At 38.0% G+C, this 17,011-nt stretch overlaps 1 protein-coding gene across 2 annotated transcripts in view; it reads left to right on the forward strand.

Moving 5' to 3' along the window:
- The window catches only part of TRPC7 (transient receptor potential cation channel subfamily C member 7), a 148,660-nt gene that overhangs the window by 43,072 nt on the left and 88,577 nt on the right, over positions 1–17,011 (forward strand). For both annotated transcript variants that reach the window (XM_039334849.1, XM_039334850.1), the window contains exon 2: positions 15,416–15,598. In XM_039334849.1, coding sequence (XP_039190783.1) covers positions 15,416–15,598 — 183 coding nt within the window. The remainder of the gene's footprint in view (positions 1–15,415; positions 15,599–17,011) is intronic.

The raw sequence follows: 17,011 nt of genomic DNA on the forward strand, positions 1-17,011 counted from the left end.
AACAACAACAACACAGTATTAACTTCATGTTACATGTGTGGTAGCAGATCTTATGGGGGTCCATAGAGAGGAGTCTATCTAGGCTTCTTTTCTGTATCTTTAGCAGCTGGCATCTGTGGAAGTAGGAGATACTAATGGCTAATTTCTGCCTGAGTAAGCAAACCTAGGAGAGCAGGTAATATCCAGGGATGTACCCATACTGGTATATTTGAGTAGGCACGTCACAAATTTACATGAGGACCATTTAAACTTCTGATTGCTTTTGATATTTTATTTTGTAAAATAATTTATTTGCCCAAAGAAGAAACAAGTATTCAAAAAAGAAATTGAAACTAAAACTAAAATAAAACATGGTGCATGTACATGAAATATAATTACACCAGAGAGGATTTACTTTTTTGAACAATCAATGCAAAATTGATTATAACAGGTCATGTTGATCAGCCTTTATGTTTCTTCTGTAAAGAGCCAGTTCAAATGCTGAAGGTCAACATATTTCTTCAATGTATGTTTTTGCATCTGGGGGGTTATAGTTTCTTTCCTTCATCACCTTCTTTATTATGCTTCATTATAATTCTGATAAACTGAAAGGTCCTCAGAGATCAGCAAATTAGGAATCTTCAGTAAGATTCAACATTACATACATATTTTTAAATTTTAGTGCTGTTTTCAGTACAAATGTCTTATCTCTACTTCTAGACCCTGTATTTGTCTATTTATTATTATTATTGATCATCGCACAGTCAGCCAGATGTTCAGACTGGATTTGGCATTTTGTCTACCTATCGAGTCCTTATCCAGGACCTGGGATAGGCAGATGTTTGATGGTATTACAGATATCGTCGCAGGAGGGAAGCAGTTCCTAATAAGGCTGCCTTTTGCAATTGACTAATGGCGAATTTGTCAATGCCAATGGTGTTCAAGTGGTGCTCCAGTTGTTTTGGGATTGCACCCAAGGAGCCTATTACTATTGGTACTACCCTTGCTTGCTTTTGCCACAGTCTTTCTATTTCTATTTGTAGGTCTTTGTATTTTGTTATCTTCTCCAGTTCTTTCTCTTCTATTCTGCTATCTCCAGGCACTGCCACGTCCACTATCCAGACTTTTTTTGTCTTTCTTATCGACAATTGTTAAGTCAATTGTTAAGTCTGGGGTGTTATGTTGCAGGTGCTTGTCTGTTTGAATTCTGAAGTCCCAGAGCAGTTTAATTTTATCATTTTCTATGACTTTCTCTATTTTATGATCCCACCAGTTTTTGCTTACAGGCAAATGATATTTTTTGCAGATCTTCCAATGCACCATTGTTGCTACTTTGTCATGCGCTGCTTGTAATCAGTCTGTGCAATCTTCTTGCAACAGCTTACCAAGTGGTCCACTGTTTCTTCAGCTTCTTTGCATAGGCGGCACTTACTGTCTGTTGCTGTCTTCTCAATTTTGACTTTGTATGCGTTTGTCCTTAAGGCTTGGTCTTGTGCAGCCAGAATTAGTCCCTCGGTCTCTTTCTTCAATTTTCCTGCTCTTAGCCATTGCCAGGTTTTATTATTATCTGCTTTCCCAGCTATTTTTTTATGTATTGGCCATGTAGTGCTTTGTCTTCCCATGCCTCTATTCTGTTCTTCATTTGGTCTTTCTTGTAGGCCAGTTTGGTCTCTCCAGTAGTTAGTAAGCCTTCCTGATATACTAATTTCAGTGCATCTTCATCATTGTTCTTCAGATATTCTTCCAAAGCCATTTTTTCTTCTTCAACCATCTGATGTACTTGTAGCATTCCACGCCCACCTATTTGCCTTGGTAGATAAAGTCTATCAATGTCACTGCGTGGATGAAGGGCATGATTCATTGTCATTATTTTTCTGGTCTGCCTATCCATTGCTTTTAGTTCTGCTTGAGTCCAGTCCACTATTCCAGCTGTGTACCTAATGACTGGGATTGCCCAGGTGTTGATTGCCTTTATGGTATTTCCTCCATTGAGTTTGGATTTTAAGATCTTCTTCACTCTCTTGATGTATTCACCTCTAATCTTTTTCTTGACTTCAGTGTGCTTGATGTTGTCAGCTTGAAGGATACCCAAGTATTTGTAGTACTCTTCCTCATCCAGACTCTTAATGTTATTTTCGTGGGGCATCTTGATTCCTTCAGTTTTCATTATTTTTCCTTGTTTGATAGTAAGTGTGGCACATTTGTCCAAGCCAAACTCCATTACAATATCTTGGCTATATATACGGACAGTGTTGAGCAGCGATTCTATTTCAGATGATGTTTTTCCATACAGCTTCAGATCATCCATGTAAAGGAGGTGGGATAGTCTGGCAGATGTTTTTGATGTTTGATAGCCATGTCCTGAGTTATTCAGTATTGTTGACAGAGGAAACAGTGCAATAACAAATAGTAATGGTGATAATGAATCTCCTTGAAATATTCCTCTCTTGATATTAACCTCTCCCAGCTTCTCACCATTGATCTGCAACTGTGTCTTCCATTGTGCCATCGATCTTTGCACAAATTTTCTGATGTTTCTACTGACTCCTGTTATTTCTAGGCACTTTATTATCCAATCATGTGGCAGAGAGTCAAATGCCTTTTTGTAGTCAATCCATGCCACATTCAGGTTGGTCTTCCTTCTCTTGCAGTTTTCCAAGATCATTTTGTCTATTAGGAGTTGATCTTTTGTTCCTCTGCTATTGGGGCGGTTTCCTTTCTGCTCAGGTGGAAAGAGATTGTTTTCAACTAGATGCTGTTGTACTGCATCAGCTACCACACCAGTTAGTAATTTGAAAGTTGTTGGTAAGCAGGTAATTGGCCTGTAGTTACCTGGTGTTGCCCCTTTTGCTGGATTTTTCATTATTAGGTAGGTTTTCCCAGTTGTTAGCCACTTTTCAATTTCTCCTCCTTGTAGTATATTGTTGAATTGCTTGGCAATGAGTGGGTGTATAACAGTTAGATGTTTCAACCAAAACCCATGCAGTTCATCTTCACCTGGTGCTGACCAATTTTTGATTTTCCTTGCTCTTTTTTCTACATTTTTGTTGTTATTACTAGTTCTTTCATTTCAGCTTCTGTTTTATTTGCATCCACCTCTTTTAACCAAGCCGCATCCTTGTTGTATTTCTTTGGGTTATCCCATATCTGCTTCCAGAACTGCTGTTTCTTCCTTGTCAGGTACTGACTGATTCCTTGCAGTTTCTCCATTGATGGATTGGTAGAAATGTTTCTGATTGGATTGAAATTGGAGGTTCTGCCTATAGTTTGCAATTCGAGCTTCATATCTACTGATTTTCCTGGCTATAGCTGTTATTTGTTGCTTTATTATTTCCAGTGCTTCCTTGATCTTCCTTGTTTCTAAGTGGTATTTCTTGATTAGGTATTCTTTGGTCTTCTTGTTCTTCAGCTTCTTTTCTTTCATCTGTTCTAGCTTGCTTGCATGTGATCTTAACTTGCTGATCTTATTTTCTAGTCTAACCTTCCATTTTTGGGGTGCACTGTTTGTTTGTTTTTCTTTTTTGTTGATTTTACAACCCAGATATTCTGTTATAACTGCAGCTGTGCTGTACATTAGTTGGTTTGCTTCTTGCAGTGAACTGGTGCTTATACTTGATATTGCAGTATTTGCATCTTTTAATCCTTGTGCTAGCTGTTTCTTTGGAACAAGCTTCAATGCAGTAGCCTTATTCTGTTGTTTTTGTGCTGTTCTAGATGCTCAGTTATTCTTTGTTTCAATTCTTTTATTTCTTTAGTTAGAGGGTTTTGTTCTTCCTGAGGTAGAGGTGCCTCGTTTCCAAATGAGAACAGTTGTATATCTCTACTGGATTCCTTCACTGCCAACTCCCCTGGTTTGCCTCTACCTTCTGAATTACTTCTGGTAAGGCTTTGATTTCTTTGCCCTGGGTAAACCTTTGCAGTTCACCCAATTCTGTTTCTGTGAATACTTTATTTCATGTTATAAATTGGCGTTGATCTGCTAGTCTCTGTTCTGTTATTTCTGATTCTGGATGTTGTTCTTTCCAGAACTGGTGCATTCATTTTAGATATCCTCTTCTTGTTGGACTTGATCTGTAGTAACAGATCATTATTTCTTTGTTTTCAATCACTGTGTATCTGCGATGGGTAAACATCTTTTCTTCCAGTAGTTCTGCAGCTGCTGGCCCTGGTTGCTCAGCCAACAGTCCTGAGTCCTGTAACCCATTTTTCACCAGATATTCAGGAACTCCAATATCTAGCGCGGACCTTGTTAACCCGGGCGACGTCCGAGCCGGTATGGCATTCTGCAATTTACGTCTCATCATATTTTTTATGGGAGAGACACTCTTTGTCTGACTCCTCTGATGAGACCTGTCCAGTATGATTGAACCTCTGGCATAGCTCTTATCTTCCTCAGAGTACACAAGCCCCACAACCACATCAAGGTAGTGTCTCACTGGGGGATTATTATTATTATTATTATTATTATTATGATCATCGCACAGTCAGCCAGATGTTCAGACTGGATTTGGCATTTTGTCTACCTATCGAGTCCTTATCCAGGACCTGGGATAGGCAGATGTGGATGTTTGATGGTATTACAGGTATCATCGCAGGATGGAAGCAGTTCCTAAAAGGCCGCCTTTTGCAATTGACTAATAGCGAATTTGTCAATGCCAATGGTGTTCAAGTGGTGCTCCAGTTGTTTTGGGATTGCACCCAAGGAGCCTATTACTATTGGTACTACCCTTGCTTGCTTTTGCCACAGTCTTTCTATTTCTATTTGTAGGTCTTTGTATTTTGTTATCTTCTCCAGTTCTTTCTCGTCTATTCTGCTGTCTCCAGGCACTGCCACGTCCACTATCCAGACTTTTTTGTCTTTCTTATCGACAATTGTTAAGTCTGGGGTGTTATGTTGCAGGTGCTTGTCTGTTTGAATTCTGAAGTCCCAGAGCAGTTTAATTTTATCATTTTCTATGACTTTCTCTATTTTATGATCCCACCAGTTTTTGCTTACAGGCAAATGATATTTTTTGCAGATCTTCCAATGCACATTGTTGCTACCTTGTCATGCAATCTTCTTGCAACCACTTACCAAGTGGTCCACTGTTTCTTCAGCTTCTTTGCATAGGCGGCACTTACTGTCTGTTGCTGTCTTCTCAATTTTGACTTTGTATGCATTTGTCCTTAAGGCCTGGTCTTGTGCAGCCAGAATTAGTCCCTCGGTCTCTTTCTTCAATTTTCCTGCTCTTAGCCATTGCCAGGTTTTATTATTATCTGCTTTCCCAGCTATTTTTTTCATGTATTGGCCATGTAGTGCTTTGTCTTCCCATGCCTCTATTCTGTTCTTCATTTGGTCTTTCTTGTAGGCCAGTTTGGTCTCTCCAGTAGTTAGTAAGCCTTCCTGATATACTAATTTCAGTGCATCTTCATCATTGTTCTTCAGATATTCTTCCAAAGCCATTTTTTCTTCTTCAACCATCTGATGTACTTGTAGCATTCCACGCCCACCTATTTGCCTTGGTAGATAAAGTCTATCAATGTCACTGCGTGGATGAAGGGCATGATTCATTGTCATTATTTTTCTGGTCTGCCTATCCATTGCTTTTAGTTCTGCTTGAGTCCAGTCCACTATTCCAGCTGTGTACCTAATGACTGGGATTGCCCAGGTGTTGATTGCCTTTATGGTATTTCCTCCATTGAGTTTGGACTTTAAGATCTTCTTCACTCTCTTGATGTATTCACCTCTAATCTTTTTCTTGACTTCAGTGTGCTTGATGTTGTCAGCTTGAAGGATACCCAAGTATTTGTAGTACTATTATCATTATTATTATTATGGATCATCGCACAGTCAGCCAGATGTTCAGACTGGATTTGGCATTTTGTCTACCTATCGAGTCCTTACCCAGGACCTGGGATAGGCAGATGTGGATGTTTGATGGTGTTACAGGTATCGTCGCAGGATGGAAGCAGTTCCTAATAAGGCCGCCTTTTGCAATTGACTAATAGCGAATTTGTCAATGCCAATGGTGTTCAAGTGGTGCTCCAGTTGTTTTGGGATTGCACCCAAGGAGCCTATGACTATTGGTACTACCCTTGCTTGCTTTTGCCACAGTCTTTCTATTTCTATTTGTAGGTCTTTGTATTTTGTTATCTTCTCCAGTTCTTTCTCTTCTATTCTGCTATCTCCAGGCACTGCCACGTCCACTATCCAGACTTTTTTGTCTTTCTTATCGACAATTGTTAAGTCTGGGGTGTTATGTTGCAGGTGCTTGTCTGTTTGAATTCTGAAGTCCCAGAGCAGTTTAATTTTATCATTTTCTATGACTTTCTCTATTTTATGATCCCACCAGTTTTTGCTTACAGGCAAATGATATTTTTTGCAGATCTTCCAATGCACCATTGTTGCTACTTTGTCATGCCGCTGCTTGTAATCAGTCTGTGCAATCTTCTTGCAACAGCTTACCAAGTGGTCCACTGTTTCTTCAGCTTCTTTGCATAGGCGGCACTTACTGTCTGTTGCTGTCTTCTCAATTTTGACTTTGTATGCATTTGTCCTTAAGGCTTGGTCTTGTGCAGCCAGAATTAGTCCCTCGGTCTCTTTCTTCAATTTTCCTGCTCTTAGCCATTGCCAGGTTTTATTATTATCTGCTTTCCCAGCTATTTTTTTAATGTATTGGCCATGTAGTGCTTTGTCTTCCCATGCCTCTATTCTGTTCTTCATTTGGTCTTTCTTGTAGGCCAGTTTGGTCTCTCCAGTAGTTAGTAAGCCTTCCTGATATACTAATTTCAGTGCATCTTCATCATTGTTCTTCAGATATTCTTCCAAAGCCATTTTTTCTTCTTCAACCATCTGATGTACTTGTAGCATTCCACGCCCACCTATTTGCCTTGGTAGATAAAGTCTATCAATGTCACTGCGTGGATGAAGGGCATGATTCATTGTCATTATTTTTCTGGTCTGCCTATCCATTGCTTTTAGTTCTGCTTGAGTCCAGTCCACTATTCCAGCTGTGTACCTAATGACTGGGATTGCCCAGGTGTTGATTGCCTTTATGGTATTTCCTCCATTGAGTTTGGATTTAAGATCTTCTTCACTCTCTTGATGTATTCACCTCTAATCTTTTTCTTGACTTCAGTGTGCTTGATGTTGTCAGCTTGAAGGATACCCAAGTATTTGTAGTACTCTTCCTCATCCAGACTCTTAATGTTATTTTTGTGGGGCATCTTGATTCCTTCAGTTTCATCACTATTTTTCCTTGTTTGATAGTAAGTGTGGCACATTTGTCCAAGCCAAACTCCATTACAATATCTTGGCTATATATACGGACAGTGTTGAGCAGCGATTCTATTTCAGATGATGTTTTTCCATACAGCTTCAGATCATCCATGTAAAGGAGGTGGGATAGTCTGGCAGATGTTTTTGATGTTTGATAGCCATGTCCTGAGTTATTCAGTATTGTTGACAGAGGAAACAGTGCAATAACAAATAGTAATGGTGATAATGATTCTCCTTGAAATATTCCTCTCTTGATATTAACCTCTCCCAGCCTCTCACCATTGATCTGCAACTGTGTCTTCCATTGTGCCATCGATCTTTGCACAAATTTTCTGATGTTTCTACTGACTCCTGTTATTTCTAGGCACTTTATTATCCAATCATGTGGCAGAGAGTCAAATGCCTTTTTGTAGTCAATCCATGCAACATTCAGGTTGGTCTTCCTTCTCTTGCAGTTTTCCATGATCATTTTGTCTATTAGGAGTTGATCTTTTGTTCCTCTGCTATTGGGGCTATTATTATTATTATTATTATTATTATTATTATTATTATTATTATTATTATTATTATTATTATTATTATTTGTACCTTCGAGTCATTGTTGATGCCTGGTGAGCTCCTGGACCAATCCCTGCTGTTTTCTTGGCAAGATTTCAGAAGTAGTTTATCACTGCCTATTTCCTAGAGCTGAGAGAGAGTGACTGGTCCAAAGTCATCCTGCTAATTTGTGCTAAGGTGAGACTAGCCCTCACTGTATCCTGGTTTCTAGCCTGGTGCCTTAACTGCTACATCAAACTGACTTTCTCTAGTCCTCTGTACAGGTATTAAATAATTATGTGCGAAGGCCAAAACTATTGGCAGAGATTAATTATTATTGCTATGCTTTGTCACACAATCAGCCAGACGTTTAGACTGGATTTGAAATTTTTGTTTACCTATCAAATCTTTCCCAAGGATCTGGGATAGACAGATATTGTTGTTTGATGGTGTACAAGGTACCATCACAGGATGTAAGCTGTTCCAAGTAAAACTACCTTTTGCGACTGACTGATGGTGATTTTTTCACTGCAGATGGTGTTCAAATGGTGCTCCAGATATTTTGGGATTGTACTATTGGTATTATCTTTGTTTACTTTTGCCAAATTCATTCCATTTGCAGGTCTATATTTTTGTGATTTTTTGCCAGTTTTTCTTTTCTATTCTGCTTTCTCTAGGTATTCCAATGTCCACTGCCAAACTTTTTTTGTCTTGTTTATTAACAATAGTTAAGTCTGAGGTGTTGTGTGGAGAGATTGTTACTCCTAATAGTAATTTTGACAGCCAAAGTTAGTGATACGAATGAAATGATGAAGTTGCAATGTGACAGTGATGTGATGATTTGGCAGCATAAAATTTTAGTAGCATAATCTTGGGATATTTCAAGCACTTTAAACATATAAACTGTATATGATTTGGTAGACTGCCCTGTAGTAATCACTCCTTAGTCATTGAAGGGTGCAAAGAAATGGCCACCTTTACGCAGCCTTTTATTGTTTATATAGAGGTTTGCAAATAGCAAAAGATACAGCATGACAACAGCATTTCATTGGCTAAAATCCTTTACCAATCCTCAAGAGTAAAAAGCTAGAGGCCATAAACAGGGAAACTTGTTGTTCCACCAGCCAGCTTTATCAAACTGGCAAGGTCACACAGACCTGCGTACTTTCACATCACCATGGTGATGTGAGGGGGGGGGAGAAGATAGATGCAGAATAAAGGCACAAGCGTTTGGGGCGCAGTTTTCCGCACACGACTTTCGCCTGTCTCTCATCTCTACATCTCACTCCTTTTTGTTTTGTTAGATGAAATATCGCCATAAGCGGGGTTAATAAAAGGATTATAATCAGGAGAGGAGCATCCTTGCAGTTGTTAATATAGGGCCAAAACTTGACCCTGAGGCAATGTGAGAGAGGATCTACTGGGATTTAAAGCTCTAATACATATATTGCAAAATGAAAGAAATACATTACATAAACAGCACCCATAAAGATCCTAAGGTACCAATTTTCAAATCAAAGGCCAAACTGTGTAAAATTTAAATCTGATGCTGGATGGTTCATGAATTATCAGAAATATTGAAACAATACATTTCCTCAAAACGTTTACAACCCAAATGCTGGTGTAGAAGCAAATAATCAATTGCAGCGTGATTTTGCAAAATAGCTTTTCAAATTTTGCAGTTCATAGTTGATCGCTGAAATAGTTGAAGAAGTAGTATTAATTGTCTTTGCCAAATTTCATGTAATAGCATTAATGTTGAGGTGGGCACGAACAGCAAGTCCTGGCACACCCACTAGAGATATAGCCAATGCTACAAAATAAGGTTGTCTCAGAGTCACAAGTGTTGTCTAGCATGACATCACGTGGAGAATGGTTCATGTGAACTTGTTGTTTGGAAAGCAAAACAGGAATCAGCTGGCTGAGGCAACATTGCACTTCACTAATATTAGCAGGAATATAATTTAAAGTTTCTTGACCACACATAAAAAAACCCTCCTTGCAGTAGCCAAGCATGTCCAAAAAGAAAGGAAGTCTCTATTGAAGCTGTGCAATTTAAAGCAGGTGAGCCAATGCGATGTCAGTGAGGTTTTTTAAGCAATAATCTCCCACAGTCAGTGAAGATTTGAATTACTGCAGAAGGGGTGCAAACAAAGACTAAACATGTAGAAAGCAAATTACATGTAATACATTTCAGATAAACAAAAGAAGTCATTTTGTGTGATGTTAGATTCTGCTTCATTCGTTGTTCGAATGATTGTTTGAGTGGGATGACAGTTGCAGTTGTCAAAGGGCAGATGTTAATGATCAGACATAAACAAATGATGGATAAGAAATTTGCAGTTAAAACCGCAAAAATGGCAGCACACAGATTCTCGGGGATCAAGTTCTTTACATCTCCCCACGTCACTGGCTGCCTGGCATGTCAGGATTGGATTACTTGCTGTGCCATCTGTAGAGTCACCCTTGCCATTTCTGGGACTGGGTCCAGGGACTGGTGCCATGACATCCCTGGCTGGGTGATCACAACGCGCTGGAATCTGCAAAGGTCCTGTTGGAGCAAGCACAGCAGCATAGCCCCGCCCCCAAGTGATCAGAGGGACTGGTCCCAACCATGCTTTGTCTGGTAATGCCCGATATGCCAGAGGTGAAGGCAAGCTTGTTTTCTGTTGAGAGTGTCTCTGATAAGCAGTCAAATTTGGAATGGAAATATTCAATTGGTGTAATATAAATAATACTTTTTGAACCTGTTGTATTACCCACGACAAATTGGGTATCCTAGATAATCCGTCCTTTTTTATTTGTTTGTGAAGGCAGTCCTTTAAAGACCAATTAGCACGTTCCACGATAGCTTGACCCGTGGAATTATAGAGAAGACCATGAGTAAAAACAATATTTCAGGTTGTATAAAATTGTCCAAAGAAAGATGAAAAATAACATGTGAACCTGTTTCCCCTCATAGAGGTGGGGGAAATTGTTTCTAAATACCTATTTATGAATATACATTTTTAAAAAGCCAAAAAAAGAAAACATGGATAATGTCCATTTGTCATAGTTGATTAGAGACAAAACCACATAAAAGACATAAAAAAGACATACAAAAGACATAAAAAAAATTAGGCCCAGGAAGGGAGGAGTGATTGTGTATATGAGAAACAAAATTATAAATGCTTTCAGTTCTGGAGCAGCTGCTGCAAAGTTAAAAACAAAGTCATAAGATTGGGGCCAATCCTGGGCATGATGTAAGGACCTGAAGAAGTAAAAATAAGTTGGCACACATAATGAGAGTCAGAGATTAAGTTAAAAGACTGTTGAGAAAAGGTTTGAAAAGCTAAAATAATTCTGAGCATTGTGATAAGGGTTGCATTGCAGTGTAGGACACTTTCCAGGTGTCATCCTTGTAAACAATTGCTCCTCTCGTTCACCCTCCATCAGAAAAAGCAATAACTTGTGGCAAGGGAGAAAGAGGAAGAAAATAGTGGCTGGACTGGAAAGGAAAAAGTCATTAAACAAGCAAGTCAAAGATCATTAGGCAAATGATATGAAAGTCAGCCTATATAGTCAGTTAAAGCACATTAAAGAGATAAGTTATTTTTGAAAACAATATTAATTAATCAGTTTCTTTTCCACGGCAAGCTCTTGTGCATCCTAAGGTTATCATTTTATCAACCACCTGGATAAAAAATAAAACATTTTGGGATGGGATAGGGTAGGTAAATATTATTCAATTCAATATACTTTCTGCACTTTTATTACAGTTAACACTCCATTAGGTAATTTACTGGTAGGAAAAAATCAAAAGTGTGAAATTCTGTCCACAAATTGAGTATTCATGATGTCATCAATTTGTGCAACTATTTTTTTTTCTGGGACTTATTGCAATCCTAAATCATTTTATATTTTTTGAAAGCCAATTAAATTGTATTTTTGGTGCTTCAATTTAAGCAAAGTCCATTCAGATGGAAATAATTTTTATATAAATAGGTTAAATATGTATAAATCTATAACAATGTAATTCAGTTAGTTCTTTTGGTTGTTGGATATAAAAAATATTGTCCAACATTACTGTTTCTCTTTTAAGTAAAAAATTTATTTGCCGAAACTGCATAGGTAAATGTCAAGTTTCAGATTCACTCCACTCTTCTCAGATTACAATTCGAAGCAGAGGAAAAAAAAAATTTTAAACGAACAGTTCCCCCCCCCTCCTTCCTGTCTCTGGCTTTTTAAGCAACGCAGCCAGCCGAAAGAGAGGGGGGGGGGGAATCTCACCACCAAAAAATAACTTCACCTCCTTCCTATGCATTTTGCAATAAATTCTCTCATACATATATTTACTATTATTTTCACAGTTAGGGAAAAAATGGGTGGGTTTTAAAAGCTAACACACACTTCAACAAATTAACTCATTCAGTTCCATACTGACTGTTTGCATAAAACCATTCCACATACAATTATTTCATTTCATATTTTCTCCAGGCAAACCATATATTCTTAGCAAGGCCTTTTTGTATTGTTGTTATCAGAGAGGGCTTTGAGCCTCTTCCAAGTCTTGGAATAACACAAAACAACACAGACAAACGTATATACACAAATACTGTTACAACAACATTTATTTAGACATATAACTTGTCCTGCAAGAAGCGAGAAAAATGACAAGGTGATTTCAACCAAAAAGTGGTTTGAGGGCCCTAATCATCTCCCATTTTTCTCACCATTCCAAGCCCAAGCATAATGTTCTGAGTGGCCACACACACACACACATAACACAAAACACAACCAGACATTTGTCTGATGGCTAACTTAATATATTGCAAACTTTCAAAGCACTCTGAGGGCGTACATTTTGAGTTATGTCTAACTAATCAACAAAGAATTAGCCTCTTCAGAAGAAGCTGAAAATCCAATTAAAGATGTTTTTAGGAGGAATAAATTTTACTTAGTTGATGGGTCCATTTTTTTTTCTTCCTTGCCGGACAGGACTGAATACATAATAGATGTTTATACTGAAGCCCAAGGTTCAAGATGTAATTTATGCTCTATCTTTTAGCCTAAGCGTCCGATGCTCAGGATTCAAAGAACACTGTTTTCCTATCGCAGCCCACCAGCTTCCTTGTGTCTGCCCCAGATTAGAGGAGGAATCTGAGTTCCTCCATGCCTGTCCTTGCTTTTGTGGGGGCTGAGATAACTTGCAGCCCATACTTACTCACTGAGGGGTCTCGTAAGACGAAAGTGCACTTAGAGGTCTGTTCCAGATGATGGTAAGTATGTTGGCAGCTGCTTCTTTCCGTAGGGGTCCCAAAACAAAATGTCCCTGCTGAGGGCGCCAGCTGTAGTAATCACTCCTTAGTCATTGAAGGGTGCAAAGAAATGGCCACCTTTACGCAGCCTTTTATTGTTTATATAGAGGTTTGCAAATAGCAAAAGATACAGCATGGCAACAGCATTTCATTGGCTAAAATCCTTTACCAATCCTCAAGAGTAAAAAGCTAGAGGCCATAAACAGGGAAACTTGTTGTTCCACCAGCCAGCCTTATCAAACTGGCAAGGTCACACAGACCTGCGTACTTTCACGTCACCATGGTGATGTGAGGGGGGGGGAGAAGATAGATGCAGAACAAAGGCACAAGCGTTGGGGGGCGCAGTTTTCCGCACACGACTTTTGCCTGTCTCTCATCTCTACACTGCCCACTTCGGCTTTCTGAGGTCATAGGCAAAGTAGGAAAAGGGTTGAATCCCTATGTTTGTCTATTATTGTCAGTCCTTTGGTGTAGACCAGACTCATACATCAAAGTTGAGAATAATAAAACTACCTTATCCTGAAGTTAGAGTAACAAAATCTTGCAACTTTGCAAATTTCTTTCTATGCAGCACCTGGCTAGATTACATCCTGTTTGCCAGCTTCTCCTGACAGATTAAATTTGGTTGTGTTCTGATCTTTTTTCAGAAAATTATCCTGGTGACAGGCAGGCAAATGGCTAGGCAGAGTCTCAGATCTTTTAGATATAGTCTAATACAGTCTCCACTACAGTCTCTACTACAGTCATGATCTAAATCTAGCTATATAAATCTGGTTGCGTTCACAGGAGCAAAAAAAATAATGATTGATATAAAGGGAGTTTTTACAGTACAAATAGCAGATATGAGAAAGGGTTAAACTCACTGCTCTCTACGTGAAACCTCATGCCATTAGATTTAAAAGTCCATTTAGGTGTTGTGTTTGATTTGGTCCTAGGATTTGGAAGGATTTTGAAATTCATTGCACACTCCCATGCTACTGTGATAATGAAAATTCCGCAAATACGCTTTTCTGTTTTTTGTTTTGTTTCATCTTTTCTTTTGATAGAGCTTTTCGTCTCTTCAAAGTACTCACTGCATTGCTCAAACACTGATATCCCTATGTATCCATTCTTTGATTTCCATTATAGTCTCTACTGTTCTTTGTAGAATGATTCCCAGTAAGAATTGTGTTCTTCATCTGAATAACTGAATATAGCCATCATAACTGGGAGACCTGTTTTATTTTGCAATCATCACCTTCTCTTATAACAAAGCAGTGATTTAAAAGCATCAAACTGTTTGTCTACTGCAGGGTGTCAAGCCCGATTGCATTGTGGACAGTATTGTGATTTATCGGGATGTTTTTTGTTTTTATGGAGCCAGGGTGGGTGTGGCCTGTGGTGGGCCACATCTGGCCCATGGACCACATGTTTGACATGCCTTGTCTACTGGATACAACTTTCTTTTACTTTAATAATCCCAATACAACTATTGGTGAGATTAAAAAAAAGATAAAATCATGCAATGGTTCATGAAGGCGATCTGACAATCACTTTGAATAGTGACTTTAAACTTCAGGCATTGTTTACATAAATTAGCAGGCTTTAGATCTTCCATATCATTGGATTACAACATAGCAATCCTTAACATATTCACTGCTGTAGAGAATAAACTCCACTGAAAATGTTAAATTTGCTATGTCCCGAAATAGGTATTTTCCCTAATATTCATAGAAGACTTTTCTCCATGAAGAAACATTCAAATACATAATTCCATTATTTACAATCTAAGATGTTACTGTACAAGAGTATTAAAAAAATGGTGCAGATTGGTTTTTATTTAATTGTTAATGAACTTTGAATGCTTTCATATATTTTTTTCATGGCAGGGCAACAGCACCTTTGAAAGGTACATGATCAGGAACAATTCAAAAGATGAAATATGTTTCAGCTTGAAGATTCAAGAGTTGGAAAAGTTGTATACAACACAGTTCTGTTTGTCATTGAGGTTTTGGGATTTACTAGGGGGAAAAAACATGTAGAGAAATCATAGAAAAACATAGATGTCATGCATTTTCAAAACTTGCAAAAATCCAAAGGTTGTATCCAATGCTCTTTTTATATAGGAAAGGTTTATCATTGCCCACTGCATTTGTCTGCAGTTTTCTGTAATTCTGGAATCCCTCCAAATGTCTTCTAGTCTGCAGTAGAAGCTTAGGGACTGCAGTGGAGGGATTTGCCCATTGTACTCGGTACAACATATGCTCAAGTGCAAGTATATCACAGCCTTCAAGTTTGTAGCCAGTTTAAAGAAGCCAGTTCCATGTTGTAAGTGTTAAAACATTGTTTGTCTCTGTTTTATTAGAATGATTATAGGAAGTTATCTATGCAATGCAAGGACTTTGTGGTGGGTGTCCTGGATCTCTGCAGAGACACAGAAGAAGTAGAAGCTATTCTGAATGGTGATGTGAGTGTACAAACATGGCCTGAACATCCCCGTCCAAGTTTAAGCAGAATCAAGCTGGCTATTAAATATGAAGTCAAAAAGGTAAATATTCTCTTGCTGCATGTTCTCTTGTTGCATATTGAAAGTCAGATAAAAATGGATTTCTTTATGGATTACATGTTCAAAAAAACTGCATGTAAACAAAACACGTAGACCTTAAAATAATGGCAGATAGTAACAGTGAAAGATGGTAGCAATAGCAAGAGAGGAGATTGTGGGTTGTAGTGAAAGATGGTGATGCTTAACGGTGGAACCTTCTTTGAAAGTAGTTCAATGACTCAAGTCCAAAAAAAAAAAAACTAAATCAGCATGACATTTTAGGAATAGATGCATTTTGCAAACTCTCCTTCAACTTTTCTCGAAATAAGCCTTACTTGAGTAGTTAGATAAGGCAGAAAAGGATCTATAGATAAATCAGTGAAGCATTTTTATCTAACTCCTGGTGAATCTTGTGAGTTTCTATTAAGATACAGTAACCCATTCAACTTAGAATGAAAAGAAAACTGCTGAACTGCAAGATAGAGTTCTTTGTTGTGTGGAAAATATGCTGATAGTATTTCAATATAGTATAACTTTATTCTTGCTGTGAAAAATATTATTTTTTCTGCATATTAAATATCATTCTATTCTGTATATCCTAAATGAGAATAACATATATTTAAAAACTACTTAAATTGGAAATAACACTAATCAGCTGCCCACAACCTGAAATCTCCAAATATGATTGACTAATAATCGTTGAGGATAATAGGAGTTGTAACCAAACCTATTTGGAAGTTGCCAGGGTAGTTGACATTCCTAGAGGTTGTTTTTTTTTTTTTAAATCAACTTTGTTTATTATAGACGTTCATGTTTTACTTTCTACTATTTAGGATCTGGATGAGAGAGGGGTTTTTTTATATTTTATATTACAGTATGTCTTTCTTTTATTTTATGCCATTACACATCAACAAATGTACCTCTATATAAAGGAAGGATGCAATCTCTGTCTATCTCATCTCATAAATAAATCTCTGGGGTCCAGTGTAGCACAGTGGTCTTGATGAAAATAGACAGGCTCAGAATAGCGCTTCAGAGACTTAAACAGAAAACTGTAGCATCATCATTGAAAAGATTCATTATAATTGTTGCCCAGGAAAGCCTTAGAGACCTCTCCCACATCATCAACTATGGACAAGGAAGCTAGCAATCACTGTCTTTCTTATTGCTGATAAATTTTGACCAAGTCCAAATCGCCTGGATTAATGTGAAAATTTAACGATACCAGCATTTGCCTTTTCATTTCTAGAATATTCTGATGCCCTTCTCTGCTCAAAAAAACCCTATTAAATGGTTTTTGAAGTGTGTATTTTAAGAGGAAAAAAAGAATTTTAAAATGTATAATTAACTGAAGATTTTCATAGTGAAATCTTTAAAAGGAAAACAAATGAATGCAGAAATAAGCCTAAGTGGTTT

Source organism: Crotalus tigris, unplaced genomic scaffold (genome assembly GCF_016545835.1).
Source record: "Crotalus tigris isolate CLP2741 ecotype Arizona unplaced genomic scaffold, ASM1654583v1 scf7180000017638.2057652, whole genome shotgun sequence".
NCBI classification, from domain to species: Eukaryota; Metazoa; Chordata; class Lepidosauria; order Squamata; family Viperidae; genus Crotalus; species Crotalus tigris.